Source organism: Myotis yumanensis, unplaced genomic scaffold (assembly GCF_028538775.1).
Source record: "Myotis yumanensis isolate MYYU_CA2020_CCGP unplaced genomic scaffold, mMyoYum1.0.hap1 SCAF_12, whole genome shotgun sequence".
NCBI lineage: Eukaryota > Metazoa > Chordata > Mammalia > Chiroptera > Vespertilionidae > Myotis > Myotis yumanensis.
Genome location: NW_027223763.1, coordinates 45,953,960 through 45,967,949, shown reverse-complemented (window position 1 = coordinate 45,967,949; position 13,990 = coordinate 45,953,960). Strand labels below are relative to the sequence as shown.

The 13,990-nt window shown below is 44.0% G+C and overlaps 1 protein-coding gene across 4 annotated transcripts in view; it reads right to left on the bottom strand.

The window, feature by feature from the left end:
- SMARCA2 (SWI/SNF related BAF chromatin remodeling complex subunit ATPase 2) overlaps nt 1-13,990 on the bottom strand; it is a 168,203-nt gene that overhangs the window by 29,393 nt on the left and 124,820 nt on the right. The window contains exon 1 of one of the 4 annotated variants that reach the window (XM_070431564.1): nt 1,181-1,276. The exons of the other annotated variants lie outside the window; for them this stretch is intronic. Coding sequence (XP_070287665.1) covers nt 1,181-1,273 — 93 coding nt within the window. The 5' untranslated portion in view covers nt 1,274-1,276. Of the gene's footprint in view, nt 1-1,180; nt 1,277-13,990 lie in introns of those variants that run through there. 4 annotated transcript variants of the gene reach the window in all.

Below are 13,990 nucleotides of genomic sequence, written 5' to 3'. Positions count from 1 at the left end.
AGGCACTTAAGTCATCCGATGAAGAACACACACACTCACAAACAACAAACACTTTTTTTCCAATTACCTGCCAACGCTTGCTTTAAACCAGAGCCAGCAGCACTAATGCAGAGAGATAATAAAATAGCTATAAAAACAACCAGGCATAAAAGAAACCTGTTCATAAATGGCTAAAAGATCCATGTGACAGACCCAGAAGTTTAAACTTTTTTTCCCCTGGTAAATCTCAAAACTTAAGAAAAACAGAGGTGGGAGGGGTGGGGGAGAGAGAAGGAGGGGATGCAAAAGAAAAAACAAAAGCCCAAACCACAACAGATAAAAGAGTATTTAACCACAGAAAGAAAAATATTTTTTAAAACCTTTAAATTATATTTTAAGATTGCCTTCTCACACCAAATAACTGATGTTGTTATTTGTTCCTCCTGCCTCTCAATATTGCCTCCAGTATGCAAATGCTAATCAATCCTTTCGAGAAGCTGAAAGAGCTCTAATCATAAGGCAATTACCTTCATTTCTCCACAGCACCAAACATGGCTAATATTTATGATCATGTGAGTATAACAATCAATATAAAGAGTGATTACAGCTCAGACATAATTTCTTTCACTTGTGTACAATGCCTCCTGAAGAAGAAAGGTTTTTGTGAAGAAAACCTGGTGCAGAACACACAACAACCTGGTATGTTAAAAAATGCCTGTGGCATTTACAATATGTTTTCTATGCATCTCCCAATGTGCAAACCCATAGAAGCAACATGCACACAGACAGTCCGAGCCCAGGCCTTAATAATCAAAAGACAATTTCTATCACGATCCTACAATGTTCAGATAACCACGATGAAGAAGGCGAGATCTGATGAATTATGAGGAAAAAGAAAAAAAGCTCCACATCATTTCATTAATATTCATTTGCCTAAAAGCAGGACACCCACTATACAGCTAAACACACTGCAGCTAAGCAAAGATTAAGAAAAGGAAATTGTCCCGCAAATCTTGGTGGCTGAACATGCTAATAATAAATACAGCATGCAAGGCTGTCAACAGTTAATGGTATTGCTCTCAAGCACCCAGTTGCACACAGAAATACAGAGAACACCGGCTTTTGATGTGTTACACACCTACACATGCCTGGGATGTAGTTCTACTGAATCTTCAAGACGGCAACGAAAAAGGATATTTACCTTACCACTATCAGCAGGCCGGCTATCGGAAATCACAGTTAGTGGGGATAAAATTAACAAGCCAGCAAAGCAGCGAGCTGCTAGTCTCTTCATCAGCTGATCAGGAAAAAAAAGAGAGCTGGGAAAGGCTATGTTTTCATATACAAGTAATTTTATTTTACTGAAAATTTAATACTGAAAGGATTGTGGATACTCAAATCTGCTGTTTCATTCTCCCTACTACAAGGCCCGAAGCCTTCCTCCTTCAGCCTGTTTTAATATTGACAACTACTTATCATATTTTTTTCTCCTCTTATTATTTCAGGCAGCAGAATTAAAGATTTTTTAGCTCGGGCGGTTTCTGATTCTTACTTGCATTTTAACAATTAAGCTGATAAGGAAACAAATTAATATTCAAATCTACTTTCAAAAATTAAAACAAGGTATGCTTCTTTTTGGTATTTGAAACCTCATTTTAGTGTTTTTCGTAAAACAAGCTGCATGGTTTTGGAGCAGTCTAAGATGATTTTTTTTTTAATAAAGGAATTTCTTTTTCATTAAATGCATGTCAGTAAAAGCAATATGCATGTTCTCAAGTAAAAATATTTTAATAAAATATGTTATTCTGTTCTTTAAAGAAAACCCTGAACAACTGTGACACTTCACTTTCAGTTTCATGCTGTAAAATTTTTCATTGTTTTTCTTTTCAGTGGGATAAATGAAGAGGGGGAAGTTGTAAAAGAGTATTTCTACTCTCACCCCCCCCTTAACTTTGCAAAAAAAAAAGGGGGTGGGGGAACAAAGCATAAGCTAGTGATAGTTGGACTGTTAAATCTCTAAATCTAAGTAGCTAAAAAGCAAAAACAATTTAAACTACAAAAAGAACTAGTAAAATAATTTTTATTACAATTGCTAATACATGCAGATTCTTATTAAATTTCGGTTTTGGAATCACATGGAAACACACAAAGTACTGACCATTATTCCCCTTAAAGTAAGGCTTTTATGCAGGAATGCAGACAGCTACAAACATCCTTCCCTCCTCCCCCAAGACCCCAAACACATCCATATGCAGTGCTTGTTGTAGAGGGATTTCCAAGGGTCTTGTTCTAATGGAAATCAATTCTCTAAATTATTTCCCGGTGCTTTTAGCACTTAAAGGAGTGGAGTAAGATTACTCCTACATGTAAGTAAAATTATCCTTGGACATTTAAAACTGTTCTTTAATTTTAAAAAATTACTTATTCCACTGGCTACACTGACTCAACTCAGTGCTAAGGGAGGGAGGGGGGGCCACAAAAAGAAAACTTGCTACACAATGCTAAAGCTCTACCCCCGAAAGATTTCCCTCCCAAACCTTTTACCAGCACAATAATGAAATAAATCACAGAAGCAAACCCCCAGTTTCCGACTGGTGACGTGTTGCGCAAGAGTGCGAGCCCTAATTCAACATACAGACGGCTCCCATGCCGAACTGCCTCTAGATTTAATGAAGTGAATAGGAAGGAAGTCGGGGGAAAAAAAGTGTACAAATAAGAAATTAACACTTTCCTGCCCTACGCAAACGGCGAGCTACAACTACAGCGAAGTTTGGTGAGGCGCTTCTTCCCTTAAAGGCGCACTGCACCCTCCTGGCTCCGGATGTCACTAAAAAAACCCTTCTGGTGATTAAAAAAAAAAAAAAAAAAAAAAGCCCAGCCAACTTAAAACAGTGAAGCATATTTCAGCCTGCGTTTTTCCTGAATGGAGCTGGGAATTACTCCTTCCTCCACTGGATGGCAACCTTTTTTCCCCCTCCCTTCTTTCTCTTTCTTTCTTTAAGAAAAAAAAAATAATTTTTTTTTTAAGAATACATTTTCCTGACACAGGCCGGGCAAGAACACGATGCGGACGGGCTCCTTCTTCAGCTAGCTCGTAAGGAAGCGGCGTGCAGGCTGACAACGCAGGAGAGGAGGTGCCGGAGCAGCTGCGCTAGAGGAGCCGCTCTGCAGCCCGAGAGCACATGGCAGCGCCGGGGTCGGCCGCACGTGGGCCGGGCCGGGCCGGGCCGGGCCCCCGGACACACAGCACGTCTTTCAGGGAGAGGCGGACGGTGCAGAGGGCCGGCATGATCCCCGCTCCTCTCGGCCCGCGCGCGGGGTACCGAGGCGCATGGACACCCGACTTCGCCGCAGCCCGATGCCGGACCGCGAGTAGGTACCGGGGACGAGCAAACAAAAGCCAGGAGCCGGCGCGGCGCATTGTTTCCCCGCGGCTGCCTTCCCCCTCGGCGGCTCCCCAGCCCACGCAGCGTGGCACGGCCCTCTCGGCGGAACAGACCATCTCGGGGAAAACGGGAAGGGGCTACCCGGCAGGCGGCTAGACAATGACTGCCTGGGAAACGTCTCGGCTAGGAAAAGGGGAAGGCAGCCTTGTAATGCTTCAGTCTGATGGTGAACATCACGTTTCTGACCACCGACACGTTCTCTTTCTCTGTCCACGAGGATTGGGGGGGGGGGGGGGGGGTCCTCTCCACTGAGAAACTCTAGGATTCCAGAAGAGCTGGATGCTACTGGGGTGGAGGTGGGGTTAGCGTGCAGGGCTAAGCATGAAAGAATTGGGTCATGTCAGTATCAGCACTTCCTGGGGACCACTCACACGTCACTAAACTTGATTCCATTATTTGGGGAGCTTAGACTTCCCTCAAGCCTCCATGAGACCCCAGATGCCAGTAAGTACAGGTGATGATCCTCCAAACCACCACAATTGCAGCAACAACAACAGAAAGTGGGATTTTGCCCTGGTCGGTGTGCTCAGTGGTTAGAGCGTCAGCCCACACACCGAAGGGACTCGGGTTCGATTCCAGTCAAGGGCACATACCTGGGTTGCAGGTTCTATCCCCCAGCCAGCTCGGAGTGCGTGTGGAGGCAACCAACTGATGTCTCTCACGTCCACGTTTCTCTCTCTTTCGCTCTCTCCTTCCCTCCCTTCCATCTTGACAAAATCAATGGGAAAAAATATCCTCAGGTGAGGATTAACAAAAACAAAGTGGAATTTTAAAGAAAATTTAACATTTCATGTATGAGAAACTTTCTTATAATAGGAGTATTTAAAAACAGCAAAAAAAAAATTGAACATGGAATTCTTGCTCAAAATGGCATCATTTTAAGCAGTTGGTTTCATAAAGACTGCAGCCCTTCGGATACAGAATTTCAAACTCACGGCTTTGGACAATTAAGTTTTGATTATTACCATCCCCCAGAGCAACCTATTTGAAAAGGATGCATGAAATCAAATTCCCTAAGGTGAAATAAACCAGACACACACAGGCAAATGTCGTCTGACTGCACTTGTATGAGAAAGGAGAAGAGTGGTTACCAAGGGTTAAATGGGGGTGGGGGCGTGCAGTTATTGATTATTGAGGACAGAATTTCTGTTTGGAATGATGAAAAGGTTCTGGAGTGGGCAGTGGTGATGGTTGTATAACAACGTGCTTAAATGTACACACAAGTTTTATGTGCATTTTACCACAACAATAAAAAAAAAGTCCCTGGAAAGAAATCAAATTCTCTAAATATTATTGGGGGGGGGGGGGGGAACCAACAACTGCGGGTTCATACTTGTTCCTACCACCTCAACACATGGCACACAATACTAGTGACATTTTGTTAGCTTTCCTCCCAAACTCAAACCTTACAGTATTTCAACAGGTAGCATGTTCATTCTTGCCCTGGCCAAAGACTAGAAACCTTTTAAAAAATCCCTATTCATTCAAATGTTAATAAGGAGATAGCCACAATGTAAGAAAATACTTGTATATAGAACATAACTATCCATAAACATTTTTTTTAAATTAAATCTTTATTGTTCAGATTACATTTGTTCCTTTTTTCCCCCCCATAACTCCCCTCCTCCCAGTTCCTGCTCCACCCACTGTCCTCATCCATAGGTGCACGATTTTTGTCCATAAACATTTTTAATTGATGTTTTAAAATTTTTTAAAAATTGATCTTAGATACAGGAAGGGAGAGACACACATCGACATGAGAGAGAAACATCAATAGGTTGCCTCCTGTGTGTGCTCCGACTAGGGATCAAACCTGCAACCTGAGTATGTTCCCTGACCTGGGAATCGAACCTGCCCCCTTTTGGTGCATGAGACAACATTCCAAACAACTGAGCCACACCGGCCAGGGCTCATAAACTTTATTTTTATAATTTTGTTAACAATGTGAATAAAAAATATTTAAGAAAAGAGACAAGTCAAGCTGAAGGCTAAAGATTTTTTTCAGTGTATTATTTTCTTCTTTTTCTCAGCAGTACAATTAAAACTGATGACATTTTAATTCAATAGACTTTCATTCCCTCACTCATTTGCCAGGCAACTCAGATGCCAACTGCACTCCCAGCTCTCCCTGAGTGGGGACTGAACTGAACTGTCCAATGCTGCCCATGCAGGGGAAGCGGATGGAGTCTCAGTTTAACAGGATGTCTGTCTGGTACAGTGAGCTTCTCAGTTTCTTGTTCAACTTTCGCAAAAAACGGACCAAGCCTCTCTCTTCCCCTGATGACATAAGGAAGCTACATATGGATACCCAAGGGGGAAACAGGGAAGGGGGCCACAGCTTATCCAAATGAGAAGAGGCAAATCAGCACATATCAGGTAAAAGCCGTCTGGGGCTAGGAGGAGGAAAAAACTGTAGGGAGGATAGAAATCATTTCAGCCACAAGATCGCTCAGAACCCCGAGGGTATCTTTTGGGCAGCATTCAGTCAATGCTGTATTCAGAGAATGCCTTCCGGATTTAGCAGAGAGTGGCCACCCCAAACATCCATCACATCACAATCTAGTGACACCTTTGTTCTCACATGAGGCCAGCACTTTGCTCCTGCTCCCTTGGATGGTCTCATTAAAGAACTGGGTGGAATCTGAGGGCCTCAAAGAGGCTCAGGAAACAATGGGGACTTCAAAGAAATGCAGTCCTGTCTTCCTATCCTGAGCCCAGTTATCCAGTTCCTGTCAACTCAACACGGACAGAACTCTACCCGCTTGCTTCTTGAGCAGAGCTTCTCAGAGAGGCCTGGGCCACCTCGGGACTTCAGGAATCTCAGGACATGAAGACATGCCGGCATGGCTCAGTGGTTGAGGGTTGACCTATGACCCAGGAGGTTACAGTTCCAGTCCCAGTCATCAGGGCATATGCCCAGGTTGCAGGCTTGGTCCCCAGTGTGGGGCTTGTAGGAGGCAGCCAATTAATGATTCTCTCTCAACATTGAAGTTTCTCTTTCTCTCTCTCTCTGAAATCAATGAAAATATATTTTATATATATTTATGTATTTATATATACATAAACATATGTATATATACATACATACACATATATATGTATACACACACACAAACACCAAAGCCAAAAGAAGGGAACAGACTGTGGTGGAATCTCAATACTTGCAAAGAATAATCTAATGTTACCGAAATAGACAATAGAAAGACCATGAGTATAACCTCATTTGGAGATAATACCAAATGGTGAACTGGAGGCCCCTGAGCCAAAAAAAAAAAGTGGTTCTCTTCTGAGCTTCCCTGTGATAGGCCGTCCATGAGGAACTGGGCCCGTGTCCAGGCTGACATGCTACTAGAGAGGTTCCCTGATCTATACACCCCCTGTAGTTGAAAGCATCAAATTCAAATGAGCGGGTGGTTGAGAGCAGGGCGCTTGTTCTGTCTGAGGCAGATGAAAAACAGGCCATTAGTAGCCAAATGACAAGGAGGAGCATGCATAAGTAAAAAAACCCCAGAAATAAAGAATATCCTAGTCTGCGTCCACCTAACGAGGAAAGAAAAAGCCTCAATGTCAACAAATCTTAAAATACAGGACATCGTGAATACTTGTACCACTCCCACCCTCACCACCAGCGGCAACTCACCCACATTACTATGTTCCCAGGAACACAGTGCTTTCCATACATTTGCTCATTTAAAACCCCGAACAATCCTACGAGGTAGGGGCTATTCTCCTCACTTTACAGACATGAAAACTGAGGCACAGAGAGACGAAGCCGCTCACCCCAAATCATGCAAGTAAGTTGCAGAGCCAGCTGGAGTTTGAACTCCAAAAGTTTGTCTGCGTAAACCACACCCTGAACAAGTATGTTAATCTACTTTGAAGCACATATGACGACGGAACCATCAGGAAAAGGCTAAATTATGCTTGCCAGTCTTAGGGGAATAATGCAAGTAGAAAGATAATATGGTACATCTCAGAAGGAAATCCAGCAAAGAGACACACACGTGTGAAGTCTTTGCTTTGCATGGACATATGGGACCATAAAAATGACCCTATCAATTGAAACCATGCAAGGCCATTTTAATAATCAAGGGGAAAATTATGATTGTTCCATGACCTTTACAAATGTATATCAAAACATTAAAAACTCTTACTGTTATACGTGTACAGGAAAATGAGAAACATGGTAAAATGAGTATTTATTTAGTATCTTAAAACATCAGAAACACTGAGCATTAAAATGTTTGACGTGTTTTTTTGGTAAAAGCTTATCAAGAGTGTTTGGAAAGCACTTGGCTTTTTCTTACTAAATAACATGGTATGTAGTGAACTTCGTCTCTATGCCTTGACAAATTGCCAGGCATCAGCTTCCAACACCATATCCTTTGCCATTTCAATGCAGTGAAATATCTCAGAGTTCCTTTAATTTTAAGTTCTTTTGCTGGTGTCGCTTTCTCTGGAAGACCTTCGTTTTCTTCACAACCATTTCCCATTTCTGTAAGTCTGCCCGCACTGAGTTCCTCTGGCCACATAACTGCCGTCTCTCCTGGTGGCCGCGTTGCCATCCTACAGCTTTCCTCACTAAGCCCTTTCTAGGGTTGTCAGACGTCTCATCAGCAGTGAACACGATGGTCATCACAGCCACCTGCCTTGGCTAACCCTTGGCACCCGGGGCGCTCATTTCACAGCAGCACCACCAGCCTGCCCCCCAGGCACCAAGTCCCATCCACTCCTGAGCCGAGGAAACCAGCCTTTACAGGCAGTCAAGGTTCTTGTCCAGGTTCCTTGTGGTCACCAGCGTTTTTCAATGTGGCAACTAAGCGCTGTGGCCTGAACATTAAATGGCAAATTGATTGGGATTATTATTATTATTTTTATTATCGTCTTCAATCCAAAGTAAGTGCTCCAATTCGACCTAAAGTGGCTTTATGTTTCTAGTGCAATTTAAACTAAAATACATGGAAGCAACTTGAGCTTGCTTCTTATATTCAACAGACTTTTAAAACATGGTTTGTATTGTGGTTAAGTGCAGGACTTGTCCTATTTTCACTCTGATGTTGCCCTTTTCAAATTTTCTAATCACATCCAACTTTGCTTCCTTTGCTATTACTTTTAGTTTCTTTGATGCACCTTCACCTTTAGTGACCATTCCCTCTCTTGATCACCTAGTTCTGTAGAATGCTGTGGGCTTATCACTGGGAGACAAGGGGACGTTACAACTACATACTTCATGGTTTGTGCATGGACCGAGTCACATGCTCAGTGATCAGTCACCAACACACTTTGACAGGAGTGCTGTGACTGACCACTGATCATAATGTGTGTCTGTGGCTGACACAGTGATTTGTGGACTGAAGAGCCAGCAGCCAAGTTTGCATCTTACGCAATGGACTCACTGAGGATGTCAGGGCTGAACTGTCTCCCCCGCTCCCCCCCCCAAATCTGTATGTTGAGGTTCTAACCCCCAGTACCTTAGAAGAGGACCATTTGGAGATAGGACTTGTACAGAATTAAGCTGAAACAAGGAAATCAGGGTGGGCCCCACTCCAGGATGACCGGTGTCCTTAGAAGGGGTGATGAGGACACAGACGCAGAGTGAAGGCCTTGTGCAGACACAGGGAGAAAGCGGCCATCTACAAGCCAAGGAGAGAGGCCTCAGGCCAACCACCCCACACCTTCATCTCGGACTTCCATCTCCCAGAAATATGAGAAAACAGATGTGATGTTTAATCCCAAGTCTGTGGTATTTTGTTATGGCAGCCCTAGAAAACTAATACATAGGGTCACTGAAATTTGTGATTGGGGTACTCGGATGTTTTAGCTGTATCACAGTAATGGAAACCTGCATATATTGGAATGGTGCAAAGGGAGGTCTGCCTGTATGTATATAAAACATCCCTCTGCATAAGTGATGGCAGCTCTTATCTTTCGCGCCATCCTGTAATCCAAGGGACACTGCCCTACCCACAGTACCTGCTGCCTGGGCAGCCATGTCTCCCTATCAGGCAACTCCTCCCTGTGCTGGGCTCACCTGGTGGGACTGGGAATGGTCCCTGTTCCCAGGGTGGCCCAGCCCCAGGCTTGTGCAGGGCCTGGCATGAGGGTCTCTGCATAAACAGAAGTGAGCGTGATTGGCTGGGTTAGTTCACTTCCCTTAGGAATCCGAACTGCAAAAGTTGTGAAAGAATAGGCCAGTGGGTGTGGGAGTTGAAACTGAACGAAGGTCATGAGGCAGCACCTAGACCAGAGATGTTATGACTAGAAACCAGGCATAAACAGAGGACAACAGGAGATATGCAGAGTATCCTGTGAGAAGGAGAAAGAGGGGGGGCTTCATTCCATGTACACAGACAAACCTGTGTTTGGTTCAGCTATACAGAAATACACGCAGATACACACACATATACACATACAGGTAAACACATATATTATTAGGGTCAGTAGAGAGTGTCAGGCTCCAGGTGAAGTTGCGAAGCCAATTCAGAAATGCACAATAACTTCCAATCTGGATTTGCTCAATTTATATCTGTATGATGCTTCTAAGTATATATAATTCTTTGTCTAGTGTGATTATCCTGCTGTGAATAATACCAAGCCAATAAAGCTGAAAATCCAAAACAAAACTTTGAGCCCTGGTTAGCTAAGAGCTATGCATATATTGCAAACACAATCTGCTACACAATAAACTTTAAATCGAAGTCTCTAATTTTAAAGCACAAAGAAACTAGAACAGAGGCAGGTATGACCAGGTTTTGCTACGAAACACACTGAGCACTATACCGGCCTTGCACGGCTCCCGTAGCTTCTCCGTATTCTAAGCCAGGACTAGCAGTTTTGCTAGGAATCCCTGGCTGAGATCAACACGGGCAGAGTGGGGTGGCAGAGGTGGGCACGCCAGGAGGCGGGTCAACAGAAACACGGCCAGCGATTTGCACAGGAGACACAAACACAGGAGCTGGCTCTCAGTGGCAGTGGTATTTCTATACAGGAAACATCCCCTAACATGCACCCCCTCAGAATCGTTCTCAGCTGAAACAGATCGTGTAGAGGGCAGTTTTGAGGGTGCACAGCTGACAGTCCCTAAATCTGAAGGAAGAAGTTCAAAGGCTTCTTCAATTGGCCCCCATGGAAGACTCTGCCCACAGCATGGACCCTCTGCTCTCTCCGTATGACTCACATACCAACAGTCAGTTGTGTTCCCCAACGTTTCAGTGCTGGTTACACTTGTTATTGGAACTACATTGTTCAATTAAGTATTACACAGATGAAACGCAACTGTGAAAAGAAATAGGGTTCTTATTCTACAAGCAGCAAGGACGATGAAAGACTCCATAAAAACTGAGTTGCTTGAAAACACAACACTCAATTTGCCAAAGGCAATGTTATAATCTCCCATAATCTGGGAAGAGTCTGCACTCAGTGTGCTTGTTAGTATCAGGATTCTTTCTCACTCGGCAATGGATGTGTTAACTAGATGGGGGGAATCCTTTCACAGTGTATACCCAATATCCAACCTCCACAATGCACTCTCCAGGTGCCTTACAATTTTATCAGTTCCTAGAGGCCAGGTGCACAAAATCTGTGCATGGGTAGGGTCCCCAGGCCTGGCCGGCGATCAGGGCCAATTGGGGCCTTCTGGCTGCCCGGCGAGGCCTTCCTTCATTCTGCGCCGCCCCCTGGTGGTCAGTGCAAGTCATAGTGAGAGATCTAACTCCTGGTCTCCTGGTAGAACTCCCACGGGGACAATTTGCATGTTTGCTTTTTATATATATATAGATAGATAGATAGATACCTCAGTAAAGCTGACATTAAAAAAAAAGATTTTCACTTAAAAAAACACTAAAACTGGAAATCCTAAAGGATACATAATGGGTGTCACTTATACAAGAAAGACCAGAGTATTCCATTCAGCATATTCCAAGAGGCAACACCAGCCTTATGTCAAGAATGTGGTGCCCTACGAGGATGTGGAGAAAAAGGAACCCTTGTGCACTGCTGGTGGGAATGCAGGCTGCTGCAGCCACTGTGGAGAACAGTATGGCGTTTCCTCAAAAAATTAAAAATGGAACTCCCATTTGACCCAGTAATCCCACTTCTAGGAATATATCCCAAGAAAACAGAAACACCAATCAGAAAGGATATATGCACCCCTATGTTCATAGCACCGCAATTTATAATAGCTAAGATTTGGAACAGCCTAAGTGCCCATCAACAGATGAGTGGATTATAAACCTGTGGCACATCTACATAATGGAATACTATGCTGCTGTAAAAAAAGAACTCCTAACATTGGCAACAGCATGGATGGAACTGGAGAGCATTATGCTAAGCAAAATAAGCCATTTGGAGAAAGATAAATATCACATGATCTCACTCATTTGTGGAATAAAATGAACAACATAAACTGATGAACAAAAATAGGTCCAGAGACATAGAAGCATCGAACAGACCATCCAACCTCAGAGGGAAGGCAGGGGAGGGAGGGGCCGTAAGAGATCAACCAAACGACTTGTATGTATGTATATAAGCATAACCAATGGACACAGACAGTAGGGGAGTGGGAGCGGCCGCGGACAGGTCAATGTGGGGGAAGGAGGAAGGAGACATATGTAATACTTTAAATCAGCGGTTCTCAACCTGTGGGTTGAGACCCCTGAAAATACATCCTGCATATCAGATATTTACATTACGGTTCATAACAGTAACAAAATTACAGTTATGAAGTAGCAACGAAAATAATTTTATGGTTGGGGGTCACCACAACATGAGGAACTGTATTAAAGGGCCACGGCATTAGGAAGGTTGAGAACCACTGCTTTAAATAATAAAGAATTTTTTTAAAAATGTGGCGCCTTAGCCAGTTTGCTCAGTGGATAGAGCATCAGCCCATGGACTAAAGGGTCCCAGGTTCGATTCTGGTCAAGGGCACATACCTTGGTTGCAGGTTTCCTGGCTCTGGTCAAGGTATGTGCAGGAGGCAACCAATCAATGTGTCTCTCCCGCTCCCTTCCACCCTCTCTAAAAATCCATGGGAAAAATATCGGGTGAGGATTAACAAAAAAACAAACAAATGTGGCAAACAGAGAAGCACTGTGGTTTTCTTAGAAGTTTTCACCTCTATGTAATACCATTTTCTCACCTTCACCGGTATTTTCGTTGAGCAACCTTCAGCTGGTTCTCATTAGTTTAGTTGAGAAAGCTTCTGCTGTTCTTTTTGGAATGGGGCAGGGGGCACAAAGGCAGACCTGTTTCCTCCCTTGCTTGTTCTTTTTCTGTCATGCAGTCCGTTCTCCCTTGCAATAAGACTAAACCGCCCCATTCTCAATTTTTTCTCTCTAGTTATGAGCTACATCCCAATGGTCAGATCTTAAGCACTTCTGTCCACAGGTTCCTAAGTTATCCTCAGGTCTATCAATCCCCAGCCCCACTGCCTGGACTCCAGACATCTCCGCCATCTGATCTTTTCCTACCTGACTCGCCGCCCTTCCCGGCACGTGAACATCCTGGAGGAGCAGGGGCGCGGATCTGCCGCTCAACCACAGCGGCCATACTTATACCCGCTTTGGGATTTCTCTCACACGGCTCACCTGGAGCGTCTTTCCCACTCCCTTGTGCCTGCGCATGCGGTACCACGCATCGCCAATCTACGCCCGCTGCCCCACGCAGAATCGTTCTCAGCTGTAACAGCTCATTTAGTTTTTTTTCTTTTCTTTTCTTTTTCCTTACTGACACTGTGGCTTGGTTTACTCAATTCCCTCCCAGCACCTAGCACAATACTGGGGGAAGAAAAGATAGTATAAGTACAGTTGAATACAAATTCAACTTTTGACAGGGTTCCCTGGGAAAACTGTTCTTAGGTGTATACCTATAATGTTATAGGTTTATAAGAATATATAGGCAATAAATTCAAGTGCACTTGTTGTAGGTGTTTCTGTTAATCTTCAATCACAAAATTTGAAACTCTAGCACCAAACTCTGTCTTCCCTACCTCCCCCTCCAGTGATCGTCCCAACTCTGCCCTTCCCTTTGCTGGGAACCTCTAGTCACGTCGGCTGGTGGGTCTACTTCCTGGCCACACGGAAAATTCCTCAGCACCCAGGACAGGACTATTCTTCTAAACGTGCCCAAAGCGTCTGATTTCTCATATCTGGTCACCTTCTCTAAAACCTATTTTATGTCCTGTCTCCTCCACTGTTCCTTCCTTAGTGTCTCCTTCCTGTAATGCGACCATGTTGGGTTTCCTTATCTTTTCTACATTCCCCAAGTTTTTCCTTGGCCCTTTTTTCAATCTTATAGGTTGTAAATATGCAGTCAAACACATGTGGCCAATTGCCTCATCTGAGTGCACAGCAGACCTCACTCCTAAGTGTGAGGTCCTGACCAGCCCCACAGGTGAGGGGCCTGGTAATGACCCCGGGAGGACTTCCTGCGGGAGAGTTCCAGAACCACTCTCGTACGGCAGCGATTTCCAACCCCTTCCATCTCATGGCACATAAACTAAGTGCTACAATTCTGCGGCGCACCCGAAACTGTATTTTTGCTTAGCTGACAAAAAATAGGTAAAA